The following is a 14,240-nucleotide window of genomic DNA, read 5'->3' as shown; positions in this document are numbered from 1 at the left end:
CCTTTTTCTCTCTCTCTTTAAACTTTCGAATTTGAACTGGGAAAATATTTTTCAAAACCAAAACTAAGGTATTACCAGTTTTCAAAAATTCAAGTAAATTGCAAATCATTACATGGTGTTTGTTTACACTGCATCAAAACGTTTTTTGCTTTTGCTTGTTGTATACTGAAAAAAATAAAATTAAAATAAACGCAATGAAATGTTGGTTCCTCGTGTCTCCATGTAGTGTAGTAAACAACAAAAATTATTTAAATAAACAATATAAACGGAAATGAAATCATAAGATCACTAAAGTGACAAAGGTTGCTTAAAATTCTCTGTTGTGTCTGCAGATAGCTCTGTTATCAGAACTACAGCCTCTCTCAAGTACTTACAATATACGGTAGATGTAACAAATAAGCCTGTAAATCGTAGATAAAGATCAATTATTCAATTATTATCTCCATTTAAATAAATTGTGAGTTTTCCTGGTTGACCTGGGATTCCATCTTGTGGCAACTTAATGTAGTGCATCGTGTTGCTACCCTCCCCGCACACCCGATCTACTAACAAACCAGTCTCTCTTGATCTGTTGGAATTTCTCTCATTAAAACACCACAAGCTTCACTTTTAAGTAAATTCTTTCTGAGGGTTAGGGCTCCGGTTGAAATGATTACAGGTTATCCTGCGTATAATATGACTCAGTGAATGGGGTTGGGCTTTCTTCGGATTGTATGACTAAACAAGCCCAACCCTTCACGTCCCATCCAGGTTGAAGACTATTTTTCTCTCGGGTGGAGCGGATCAATCCTCACTTACACTCGCGTAAAGACGCACAGGACGCCAGCACACCTCGTCGGACACACAACAACTCCTCGCCCGCTGTTTGCCCTCCTCGTATCCTCGCTCCACACGCTCTGATTGCCGAAGATGTTCCGTTGTGGGATCGCCTACCCTCGATTCAGGTGGATCTTGCCCCTGCTTCTCCTCTTCGCCGTTATTTTTGACATTATCGCCATAGCCGCCGAGTCGGGATGGGTCGAGGACGACGAGGGCAAGTCTCACTACGCCAGTATGTGGAACGAGTGCCAAGGCAGGAATAACGACTGGAACTGCAGGTCTCTTATGAAGTTTTGTAAGTGCTTAATTTTTGCCTCACATATATCATGATGATGATTTTAACGTTAGAGGGAAATAAGCATGTCTTGCTTGGTGTTTGTCTCCACAGTGCGTTAAATTCACTGTTCACACATTGTAACCTGAGTCGACCGCTGATAAACAAAAACGCCTGGGAGAAGGAGGGAGGCCTGCTAAACAGTCAGTCAGGCGGAATGAACTTTGGTCGCCGCGATGATTAACTCGTTTCATTTCACTCTCAGCCTGGGCAAATGTATCAGAAAGGTGGAACCTTTAATGCAGGTGGTTACATAAGAAGCCCAAACGGCAATAGATACAAAAATAAGGCAAATAAGACCAATGCACACAGATAGCATTCCTTCTGTGTTGTAAGAATCAGTAATAGATGGTGTTAAGCAAAGAAATATTTAACTTAGTTTTCCTTTTATTTTGATCCCTATATGCGTCCTTAAATTATGTTGCAACCTAATTTAAACCTCCCAAAAAAGAACCAGTGTACAAATGGGATTGTTATAGCAGTAATCGAATAATTTCAAAAATACCTAAATGTAACAGACCAGGTTAAAACAAAAATCTTCAAATCTTCAAATAAAAAAAGCTCCAAAAGAAATGTTTTTCCTGTAATACAAAGCATATTTATATATATCGCACGATTCATGAAACAGATGATTCAAAGGTAAACATGAAGGCAAAAAAGTACAGTTTAAAACCTAAGAAAGAGAAAGTTTTTCTAGTCTTTCTAGAGAAAGTGAACTTGCCAAAGCCCTAAAGTTGAGAGAGAGCTTTAGAACGTGTTGCTTCCACAAAAAGTACGAGCTCTGTTAAAAGCGATGCGTCACCTCCACAATGTGGATGGAGCACAACGGAGATAAAAAAAAAAAAAGTGGCTTCAAGCCTTGATAGGCACTCGTTTGCTGAGATAGATATGGCTATTTATAGACAAACTGTTAATGACTTTCCAGTCAAAGACACATAACTTAGTGGCACACACTGAGATATGTTGAACAGTCCCTTTGAACAGAACAAACTTGTGTCTCCTTCTCAGGTTGTGTTCGTGTGACTCCACACCCTCGGCTACAAACAAAGGCAGTATTGTTCCTCTTCCATCAGAGTCAATGAAATTCGTACAGGCAGGCAGCTACTGCTAGGTCTGCAAAATGCATGCATGTTCCCAGAGACACAGGCAAAAGTTTTTTAAAAAGTTCTGGCCTTCTTCTTATAATACATTCGAACTGGCTGAGCAAAATAGCCCGGAAAAAAGTCTTGGGCTGTGACGGCATGCTGTCCTTCTCTACACAAAGCTTACACTCGCATCAAAATTGGATATTAATGGGCTCTTCTGCAGAATCACAAACACAAAATTCCCAATTGTACAGTTTCTATCAACAACAGCTTGAAGCTTTGCTCTGCTGTTAGTGATTGTAAACTCAAGGCAAGCTGCAACATTTTAGGATTATTGGCTCATTTTTCAGTATAATTATTAAGCTATAGGATGCATTACTCACCATATGCTTAGGATATGGTTGTACTAGTTCATTACATTTTTAAAAATCGCATCTTTTCGACGCACCGATTCCAAAATGTGTGTCTTATGCTGTCTTTGTCCTCACTATTATGACCTTTAAGTAGACGTTTATTTATTATACAAATAATTGTGATTAACTATGTGAATGTTTTACCTTTTAATCCCGCTGTTAGCCCAAAAATCCACAGATAATTTCATAACTCACCTAACGCATAAGAAAGAAGAACAACCATTTGTTTGAAAATAATACGGGAACATAAAGGAAATATGTGTCTTTTAGGCTTTCTAAACAAAAATCATTAAAAGGACAGTAACTGTGGATATATACCTAAACAGAATGAAAATAATCTTGACGATTGTTCAACCATGATCACGATTATGTCGAGTAGTTGCAACAACACAAGTAATTGTTGATAGTGACATCCCTACCTGTGTAGTGGCTATTTTCTTAATTGTGGCTGAAATCTTTTGCTGGCCCATCAATAGATTAGTTAATCAACAGGAAATAAGATGGTAGCTTTCCAGAAAGATTATAAATTTTCTACCTTCATTACTACATTGTGACGGTTGGTCAGGCCGACGAGAGTGTAGTGTCTAACGAACAGTGATTAGTGCTATTTCTGATTTTATACAAATTAATTAAAGTATATGATTAACTGATTCTGATGTAAAATCAACATTTTTTTGTGGTTCTCATAACTGTACCAGTTATTACGCCAGTGTAACCAGATCCTCGACATGTAGACTGAAAAGTCAAACTGTTGCTACCAGCATTTTTAGGCTTTTTTTCCCCCATCTCCTTTAGTTTTAGATCACAAGGATTTGTTTTGCTTGTCTGAACTGTACTTTAGTGCTGTTTCAGCTGGGCGTCCTTCAGTCTCAGCAGGAGTGGAAGTGGTTAAAAAAAAAAAAAATGAACACAGCTGCCAGAACACCACTGGCTGGATAAGACACATTTTTGCCCTGAGGTTCCTTGGTCTAAATACTTCTGGGGTTGTTCTGAAAAACCGGGGAAACAAACACAATTGGTGTATGCGTGTGTGTGTGTGTGTGTGTGTGTGTGTGTGTGAGAGAATGTAGGATGTTTTGAATTTTGGAACTGCACCAAACGAAAGGAGGACTGTGTTCCAAGTAGCTGCAGCTTTGTGAACAACTAAAACAGGAATCAACATGTTTCCATGTTTTGTCATGAGGGTGCCAATAGTGAGATATATGAATCCCAGCTTTAATATTATTTATGAAGAAGTTTGCTAAGGGTTGGGCAATAAACCAGTTCATTTTGAATTAACTGGTCCATTGTGAATGAAAAGTGTTAAACCAAAGTAAATTTTTGAAAGCAAAAAGAACCTCATGATTCAAATGTTTCAAATCACATTAAGATAATAATATCAGAGCAACATCAGGTTTTTACTAGTCTTATTTAACTTGCTTAACCTATTATGACCCAGAGTGACATTTGAGTTTTTTTACTTCATGAAACCAAAAAGTTTTATCGGATTTAGCCTTTAGGATTTAGAAACCAGATTAAACTAAACTTTTAGGTCTGAATGGGTTAAAAAGAGTCCATACGTGGCAAAAAAATGTATAATTGTCTCTTCAGGGGCACATAATTGTTGAATTACTTTGCGCTGCACACTGTTTTCAAGTTTTCGAGTCCATTTATCAAAATGCTTCCAAGCTCTGAAGCTTTTTGTTTCTTTTTCCCTTTTTATCATTCTTATATGTCAATATCAGTATTGCAATAAAAAAAAAAATACTGCTAGTTCTGCAACTGACAATGAAACTGCATTTAATAAATTATTATTCTACATTTCACATACAGAATAAGTAGAAATAAAATAGACAGGTAAAAATTCCTTTTGTGACAATTTCATGAAATTCCATGTGACTGCGTGGCATCACCATGCCAACAGATAAGGACACAGATGAGGTCTTGGAGCAAATGAGTCAACTCTTGGGAGCTCTGTAACATCTAGCAGAGGGTAAAAGCTTGTACTTACGTGCAGGATATGGAAAGTGTCGGCCGTCACAGTACCTACTGTATCTGCTCGTCAAAGCACAGACTGTTCATATATTGAAGTGACTGAATGATACAAGCCCGTCTCACAAGCAGAGCAGCAACAAATGAAAAAGAAAGAAATTATGTTATTTGTACAGATGTTATTTTTTTTCTCTGACCCTCAGTCCACAATCTTATTGTTACAATTAGGCATGGCAAGGCTAAGTCAGAAAATTTAGAGCTGGACATCAGTGTTTTGCTTGAAAAAAGAAGATTATTGTGCTCTGATAGAGTACTTGTTTTAGAATTGAAAAAAGCTAAAAGGGTTAAAGATTTAAGTTTGTCACCATGAAACTGTATGAGGCCAAAGAAGCAGTTTCACTGCTGCTGTGTTTCTTTCAACAGAGCTACTTGATTTGTGGGTGTTCCATTAAAAGCCTTTCACAGAAAACTCAGGGTGTCGAGGTGATGCCTGCAGCCTGAACTAAAGCCTTCTTCTAAGAGCTTTGATGGATATTGTCTGTGGCTTTAAGACCTGTTCTGAAGGTTTAAAAAAAATTCTCCCCAGTTGTTGCCCAAATACAGAACCTTTGCCAGGGCCAAGCCTTAGTTGAGCAAGTGTGAGAGAGTCGGAGTGTGTTTGCATTTTTAGAATTCATTGGAGCCTTTTTGTGAAGCCGTACATTCTTGCGTATGGAGTGTGTAGTTCCTGTGTAAATGTGTGTGAGAGCAGCATAAGTCTGAGCAGCTGGATGGCATTAAGTTAAGAGTGATCAAGACAGGCTATTCTAGTGCTCACCCATGAGACGCAGTTGCATATAATTTAAGATTGTAAAACTTCTGTAAAACGCTGTGAATACTAGAAGATTGTTATAAGTTAATGTCAAGTAACAGCAGCAAGTGGAATCTGTACCTTTCTTTTGCTCAAATTCGACTCATGTTTGAAACTTGAGCATCAGCGTGTAAGCGTTTACAAGGAATCCAAACTTAATTTCTTATTAAATTACTATGTGCACACTCAAGCATATGTTTATGAACACAAACATCGTTCTGCATCATTCAAAGCGCAGGTGTTAAATTAGTCCATCTAGATTACAAGCTAAATGACTAAATGTCAATGTAATTAGTTTTATTTGTTTATGCTGAAGATGGTGCATGTTTTGTGGATCTTTATGCACAGCTCATTGTGCAGATGATAAAATATACCTGTCACAAAATACAGGTGTACTTTTGTTTTTTTGTTTTCCATTGAAAGAAAAGGAATAAAACTATTCAAGCTTTAAAATGAAATGATTAACCACAGGCTGTCTTCAGTGTCTTCAGTCAGAGGCTTCTTCATCTCTGCTGCAATAAAAACCATTAATGAGGTCATTACATATTTTAATTTTCTTTGTTTTTTTATATTTTGTTCAACAATATGATCAGGCAATCTAATTATCTTTTGGGATTAATAGAGTATTATTCAATTGATTGATACTTTTGCAACTTTTAAGTAACGTTCCTGTCTTCTGTTGTTCATCTGCCATTAGAGGTAAAACCTTCATCTTTAATATATTTCCAGCATTACCAATTATTGGCTGGTCTTAAATAGATGCAATTTTGGCTTATACTATAATTGGAGCATAAAAATGAGTAAAGAAAAGCAATTCAATCATAAATTGCTACTGTTTGTATGACCATTAATCCTCAACCTGTGTGACAGCTGTCGTAATGTCACGAGAAGTTTTAAAGTAACACCATGTTACTTGATTGATTGTGTCGCCTTTGAATTTTGAGAAATTTTCCTTTTGAACTATAGATAAGAAGTCCTCTCTGTTACATGAATACTATAAAAATTCAGTATAAAGGACTTCTTTGAGCCAGAGTTCAGTCTGGATTCATTTATCTGTTGGTAACAACACTGTTGCTGAGTTTGAATGCAAGTGAACATTATTGTTATACTGTGTTAGAAGCTCAAACCAGTTAAACTAGTCTGATGTGTAAACGATGAAAGAAATGCCTCTGGCTGAGGCAAGGAGGGTGTTACTGGAACACACACACATACGGCTGTGAATAATTTAGGGTGTTGGCTTATCCAGTATCAACAAAAGGGGTGATGGGTGTAACGGTGTTGTTTTGAAATCCAGATAAATGTTGGGATTACCTGCAGTAGTATGTGTGTGGTTGATCGTCATATAGAGCCTGAATGTTTGCATGAAGCTCAAATTTTAGAATGTTTTTTACTTCAATAGTTGATGTTTGTCAGTTCAGAACACAATGACTGCATGTTTTAGAGTCCTCTTCCCAAAAACTTAAAGCTCGATATAGTGGGAGGCATGGGTTTTAGCCCTTATTCCCACTAATTACAAGCAATCTCTTCAGATGTTGGAGTGGCAGTGAAGTGAGGGTGTTGTTTAGGGTGTGGCGACTCTGTGTAGAAGGAAAACAATTTCTCTCCTCCCCCTCAGCAGTTAGTGCTCAGTCAGTGTTTTTCAGGGTCACAGCAATGACTAAAGACAACGCAAACTTGTACACTTAGTGACTCATTTATTTCCCCAGAACTAAGGGGATTTATCAGCAGACTACATATTGATTATTCAGATGTTTTAAATTGTATTATACTGCTTAAAATATTATGAAATAAATAGTTATAACTTTAATTTGGGATCAGTTTCAGAAGGGTACATCAGAGGGGTAAATTAATAAAACAAAAACAAGAAAAAATGACTGTATTAGTAATAATTTGTTTCCTTTATACATGCCTAGTATGTCCTGTATTAACACAATATATTTCCATCTTATGCAGAGACAGCACTCTTCTTTGTTGTCTTGTCAAAAGTTTAATTCAAGCACCTATAAGGGAGAACATTAACTGTAAATAAACTCATTACATCAGCCAGAAACTTTGCGTGCTGCAACAGGGAGTCTGTATGTAGCCTGACAGGAAATACCAAGAGGTCCAAAGAAGTCCCCAGACCACTCCCTTCACTTCTTGCTGCTGCTTATCCCTTTCAGGTTGATAACTGGAGGGGACTCAGACCATTATACAAGCCTTGTTCATCGACTCAGATAATCTAGACTCTGATCACAATATATAGTGCAGAGAGACGTCCATGAGAAAGTCAACTAGAAATGGTAAAAGTGATAAGGGACTAAAGGAGCTTGTGTTCCTGCTACCATTGTAACACTACTCCTGTAGATTTGAATCAGATGGGTGTAAAAGCTTTCCAGGGCCAATGAGAAAAATCCTACTGTAGAGTTATAACTGTTCTGATTTTTATTTGTTTGGTTGTCCGAGTCATGTAGCTAAGTTATTTCTTTCTTTTGAACTTCAGCTTGGGCCCAGGCAGTTGCTGCTCTGATGATCATTGGTCTCCTCTTCCTGATCCTGGCCTTCATCCTCTCCATCGTGGCAATGTGTAATGTCAACACTGGACTTCTGACCGCAACAGGAGGCCTGCTGATTATTGTTGGTAAGCTATGGACACTAACACACAGAGGCATACATGCAAGCATCCTATTTCCACAACCACCACATGCAGTAGTGGGATTTAGTTGAAATGTTTACATGGAGCGGCACAGACATAGGATTGCCAGTTTGACTCCCAGTTTTGAGTTAGCATGTTCTCCCTGTGTCTGCCTGGGTTACTCTGGCTGATCCCACATCCTTCCACAGTCCAAAGACTCTGTGCTAGCCTTACAGTATGACAGACTGTCAACCTGTTCGGTGTGTATCTTACCTCTCACCCATTATCCACTGGGGTTGGCTCAATCCCTGGAATCACGAACAAGTTAAAACAAGTGTAGAGAGCTGATAGATGGGTGGGTGAATAGTTCAAGCAGAGTCAGTTGGAGTTAAGCCACAAAACCAAAGCTTTCAGTTTTAGAGACGAAGCAAGCAGATTAAGTTCACACAGTCCCTCTTGTTTTAGTGCAGTGGTTCCCAAACTTTCTCTGCTGCATTCTCACAAAAAAAGGGGGTGAAGCCAAAGGCAAGATATGTGTCATCATATCTTCTTGTCTTTGCCATGGAAGGAAATTGCTTTGGAAGCACATTTGGCAATGCTTCATCCTCTGCTTTGCGTTTATGTGGGAGCCCCATCAAAAACTTGTCCATGTTATGCTAGCAGTGTAATATATTGATTGATTAATTCGTGCATTCCACCCGCGCGCCCCCTCCTGCAATTGCTCCACTTTGGGATCCACTGTTTCAGTGAATTAGACACAATAATTAGAAAATAATTTTAGCACTGACTACACAAAGAGCCATAGTCAAGCAAACATGCCTCTAGTCTTACCAGTAAAGGGGACGATAGTAGCCTGCTTAGTTCACTGAAGAAATGTTCAAAACGTGGTCTGCCGGTTACACCAAGTAATTGGAACTATTTTTACAGAGCAGAAGACGCCAGCCTTCTTGAGTAGCCAACTTTTGTGTCATTAAAGTAATACTATGTAACATTTCTACCTTAAAATAACAGTTTGAAAAAAATTGCGCGGCTAGAATGAGTTTTAATATTACGATTGGCCTGTCTCCTATGCCCTTCGGGGGTCTGAGTTGGAAAAACTGCGCTATGTAACTTTGCTGGACCGGCCCGGGAGCTGAGCGGAAGTACTTCGACTTGCTTTCTGGCACACCTACCGCAAAAACAAATAGACCCCTCTCACGCTCCCAGGTACATTTGATTACTCTTACCTTCTCGGTCGACATAGCTTGCACCTTCTGACTCCTCGCCGGTTCGTCAACAAACGTGAAAAGTGAAAGTGAAAGGGTGTTATATTTACGACAGTGTAACCGTACATTACCTCCAAGCCTGTAGGGGGAGCTCCATAGTGGGCTTTTTGAGAAGTTACATTGTATCGCTTTAAGTAACGTAAAAATGTCTCATGAAATCATAAAGGTGGAAAAAGCCCAATGAAAAGAATCTGAGAAGTTGATGTCAGCTTTCAATGCTTCAGTTTTTGCTCTGCTATGATACAGTTCTGCTTCAATTTGTACTTTTTTTGTTATTTGGTTGTCCCCACATTCATATTTTGCATGAATTCATTATTTTGGATGTTTCTATTGAATGTTGTTGAAATATACTGAAACCATCCTAAGCACTTCCCCCCTACAACCTTCCTGTACTCAGTTTGGCTGTTTGCATTATAAAATGCAACAAACACATTTTTAACAAACTGAGATAAAAACATTTTAACAGCATTTGATTTAGTAAAATAAGTGCCCACGAGTTTTTTTGTAATCTCACTCCTATCTGGTGACTAAAGCTAACCTGAGATGACTCTCGTGATGTTTTAAGCGTTGGACCTCATTGTTCTCAGTGTTCAGCTGGTCGAGGCAGATGGCGGCCCTTCCTGTCAGAGGTTTCTTCCTGTTAAAATGGAGTTTTTTCTTTCCACTGTCGCCTCGTGCATGCTCAGGATGGAGATAAAATCGAGGAGAATTAACGATGCAATCTGTTGGTTTCTTTAGCTAGGCAACTTTTTTTTCTATTGGCTTTGTATGAACAGGACAAATTTGGAATTTAATGAATTGGATTTGATTGGCCTATGAATGAATTACAAAGAAAACAGTATAGAGTTGAATTGAATTGAATTCAGGGAATATGCTTAACAATCCTTGTGGTCACCAGGCTGAGGGGGAGTGAGACATTCAGGTCAAGCAGAGAGATTAAGGTTATCAGTGTTTGTAAAAAGGAGAAGTGTGGAAGCAGAAGCTAAAGAGTTTGAAGTAGACCGCTGGTAGATGGGAGGGACGGAGGTGACCGGGACCAGCTGTAAGAATTCCATAGAAAAAGGTGGCGATGATGATGTGACGATGTCACAGATAAGAAGCTTAGGTTCAACAGAAAGTGAGTTTGGCTTTGTGTACTTTGGTGTGGCGGTGTTATAGTAACAGGTGGTTTAGTTTGTTTATTTGACATGACTCATCCTTCAGACAACGTGAGAAGACAAGACAGAGCCCATACCGTACAGACTCGTACAGCTTTTAGTGCCAAACTGGCAGGTTAGACAGTCCACCATGTTTCACACGTTCTGTGGTGTCAGATTTAGATGTGTTGGTAAGTTATATTCAGTTTGAACTTCAAGAAAGAGCTCATGGATCAATATCTAATAATCAACAGATTGTTTCTGATTTACTCAAATCTGTCATTGAGTGAAATGATCAGGGGATTCACCCATTCTGTTGACTTCTCTCAAGGGTGTGAAGCCCAAAGCAAAATGATTTAATTTATATTCTCAACAAACTTGGGTCACACTCTTTACAAGAATAATTGTGTGGAAATTATGACAAGTAGCGATCGGTGCTAGAACTGATCGCTGTCGGAAAATGAACACTTCGGTCTCACAGATTTTCATTATGTTCATGCAACTCTGGCACTCTCGTGTGAAGGTATTTTCCACACCCTGCTGTTGGCGTTTTTAGCAGTTCAGTTTGCCTGTCTAGCTCGCAGCCTGAATACTGAAATACTGAAACTCCAGTATGTTTGTTTTCATCCATTTTCTTTTCTGTGATTACAATACGGTTTTCCCCCTTTCATGTAAACAAACTTTTTAAGATGGATGTCAAATTGTCCAGTGGCTGACATGTTAGGTATAAATTATTTCTACATTTGTGCCGCTCAGCATGTGTTGATAAGTTATCTGACCGTGTGTCTCTTGGGGTAATTCAAGACATCATTTATCATCTTTCAAACTAAAAATACAGTAGATACTGAATATACTATCAAAGGTGTCATTAAGTTAGCATTATGACATTTCAAAATCACTCATATTATTAACCATAAAGGGGTTTTGTAGTTGCTTACACATTGTATCATATTTGAAGATCTTTAAATCTAGGGAATGTAAAAAAGCTGTTATTGATTGCCCATTAAAAAGCACTGGTAGCTTTTGGGTGGAAAAAATTTATTCCTGGGAATCTATCAGCTTTCAGAGTGCTTTGAGAATAGTTGATAATAAAACAGAGACTAATGCATGCTGTGAAGTATAACAGAAAGATTAAAAGCAGATCATGTAAATTCATGTATAGACAAATCTCACATATTTATACATGCATCATGAAAACAACTTAAATAAGCTATAATATAATTAATATTGATGAAAAGACAGAGAAATGAGATAAAACCAGGAAACATATTCATAGATAAAATGACTAAAACAGCTTTAAAATATAAAGGGGAAAGATGTTGATGGTAAGTAATTGGAACTGTTTTTACTGAATGTGATGTACATAATAAGAGGAGATTTAGAACTGGGTTCAATCTATGATGACTGAAAAATAAATTGGCTATGTGTCTCTCTCCGCAGTGATTGTCCAGATCATAGCTCTGATCATTTACCCCGTCAAGTTCAATGAGCTGATCTTCGAGGGCCAATATTACTACACCTGGGCCTACGGGTTTGGCTGGGGCGCCACCATCCTCTGCATCGGCTGCTCCCTGCTCTTCTGCTGTCTGCCACGTTACGAGGACGAACTGAGTGGCAATGCTAAGCTCAAATACCTCTACAGCACTTCCTGAAGACCAAACCTGATCGCCAACCCAGTTACAGCCATCTGCACTTTTCGCTCTCAGCTGGATCTGTACTGATCGTTGAATATTTTCCTCCTCTATCATTTCGCCAAAGATCTACAGTGGTGCAGCTCAGTTAAATTTGGTTCAGCAATAGAAGCATCCCTTTTTTTACCCTCTCACATAGATGTGGATTGTGATTTGATGTTATTTTACATTGAATTAGTATAGTCTAAAATATTTTACATTGAATTAGTATAGTCTAAAATAACTAACTTTTCTTAACACTAAACATATTTCTCAGTGTGTCTGTACTTTTTAACTTTGAATTTAGATGCATTGTCACCAAAGTGCCCTTAACTTAAATAAGATAATATGGTGTAAAGTTTAGCTTTCGCCTAATTTGTCTCACATCCAAAATCTTACAAGATGAGCAATCCACTCATATATTTGTGCAGGATGCAAAATGAATGTTTATCAGGGTTGTACCTTGTCCTGTGTACTATAATACATTTTTATCAGTTCTTCAAAGTGTTATTGAGCATGTGGTAAGAAGGAGGGAAAGGCTGGGACTCGGAGGCTGAATGTAACCTAAACATACAGAAATGTAAACGTAGTTTAACAACTGTTTTTGCACCTTTTTAACGCGTTTTCTTATCTGCTGTTTGTCTCAAGAATTTTGTTTTCTTATCATTACCAAAGGGGTATAACTGGGAGGGAACTTTGCTATATTTGGATATTTAGCAAAAACCTTTAATAATACACTTTAGACATAGATGACCAGTGTGACGGTTAATAAGACAGAGGAAGAGGTGTTTGATTGTTTTCTTTTACTTTAATGTAGTCGCTTCTCTGCAAATTTAGATGAGTTTCGTTGAGTCAAATAGCTGATCTCAAAGCACTGTCTTCCTCAGAAAGTTTGTTTAGTGCAAATTTTTTCCACGTCCAATTTTTTTTAAAATGAATACAACATTTTTTTTTCAACATTCCCTTCCAGCAAACAGTTATTTTTTTAAGTAATCTGCAATAACCTTAATTACCTACTGAAAGATTTTTGTATGGTTAAAACTCATGCGAGCTGACTTGTTTGATAATAACAAAATTGGTTAAAAGGGAACAATATAAAAATGTTAGTTTATTCTGTTTTTAGTGTCTTGTTGCCTCAAAGCCAGTTCATGTAACGTGCATTCACAGAGAACATTTGATCACATTTGACTTGAATTAAAGCCTTTTTATTTTCCAAAAAACAACCAAACTTGTATTTTTTTCTAAAGTCTTCATAAGTTGTTAAAATACCACTTTAGCATTGTTGGTATGATAAAGAAAAGTTTCCCTAAAATGTTCAGTAATCTGACTCATTGTGTGTCAAATTTGTGCCTTAGCTTCTTCGGTGTTGTGGTGTTGAATTTTAAAATGTCTATCCTACCAGTTGGTCTTGTTTTTATGAGACAGGCTGCTTCTGTTCATGTCTAGACTCATGTCAAACTCAAGCCCGAACAAGACCATGTTAATTTGTTAGATCTCATAAGTGAGTTCTGAAGAGCTCTTCTGTTGAATGAAAAATAAAAAAGAAAGATGTCACCATTGATCAAAGCTGAGTAACACAAAATCAGTAACTGCTTTCATCATCTCAGTTGGCAGAAGTTTTAGATAATAATGTGCTTGAGTCTGTTTTCAACATTAACTCTTTGAATTAGTAGACACTGTATTGATTATATACTGTATAAAAGGAAATTCTAATTGGAAAACCCCCAGATATTTTTTCTGTCATGAATTATTTTTGGTAGTTTGTGTGTTTTTTACGCAATAAAGTGTTTTTGTTTGGAAGTGGTTACATCTTCTGACTTTTCATTGAGAATGTCCATGTTAGAAAGGTGACACAGGAATCTAAAACTGTGGGGGAGGAGTATAGGAAATATTATCTTGCTATAAAAAATCTACTTTTTTTTCGTTTTATCAAAGAATTGAATAAAATCTGGTTTCTCATGGGAATTTGCAAACCAAGCTCAAAATGAGTACACAAACACCTGAAATGACCCGAAGTGAATCAGAAAACAAAGATACTTTCTTTATCACTGGGTTGGGCTTAAAATTCAGTTGAAGCCTTTAT

The 14,240-nt window shown here is 37.7% G+C and overlaps 1 protein-coding gene across 1 annotated transcript; it reads left to right on the top strand.

Moving 5' to 3' along the window:
• The first annotated feature begins 717 nt into the window (after positions 1-717).
• Positions 718-13,957, top strand: perp (p53 apoptosis effector related to pmp22). Its single transcript, XM_075478981.1, has 3 exons — positions 718-1,114; positions 7,955-8,092; positions 11,928-13,957. Exons 1-3 carry the CDS (start codon positions 910-912, stop codon positions 12,137-12,139), a joined length of 555 nt encoding a protein of 184 aa, XP_075335096.1. The 5' UTR covers positions 718-909; the 3' UTR covers positions 12,140-13,957.
• The last annotated feature ends 283 nt before the right edge of the window (positions 13,958-14,240 follow it).

The sequence above is a fragment of the Odontesthes bonariensis genome, chromosome 2 (genome assembly GCF_027942865.1).
Source record: "Odontesthes bonariensis isolate fOdoBon6 chromosome 2, fOdoBon6.hap1, whole genome shotgun sequence".
Classification (NCBI taxonomy): Eukaryota; Metazoa; Chordata; class Actinopteri; order Atheriniformes; family Atherinopsidae; genus Odontesthes; species Odontesthes bonariensis.
The sequence above is the reverse complement of the archived record's forward strand: the minus strand, read 5'-3'. Positions and strand labels throughout refer to the sequence as shown.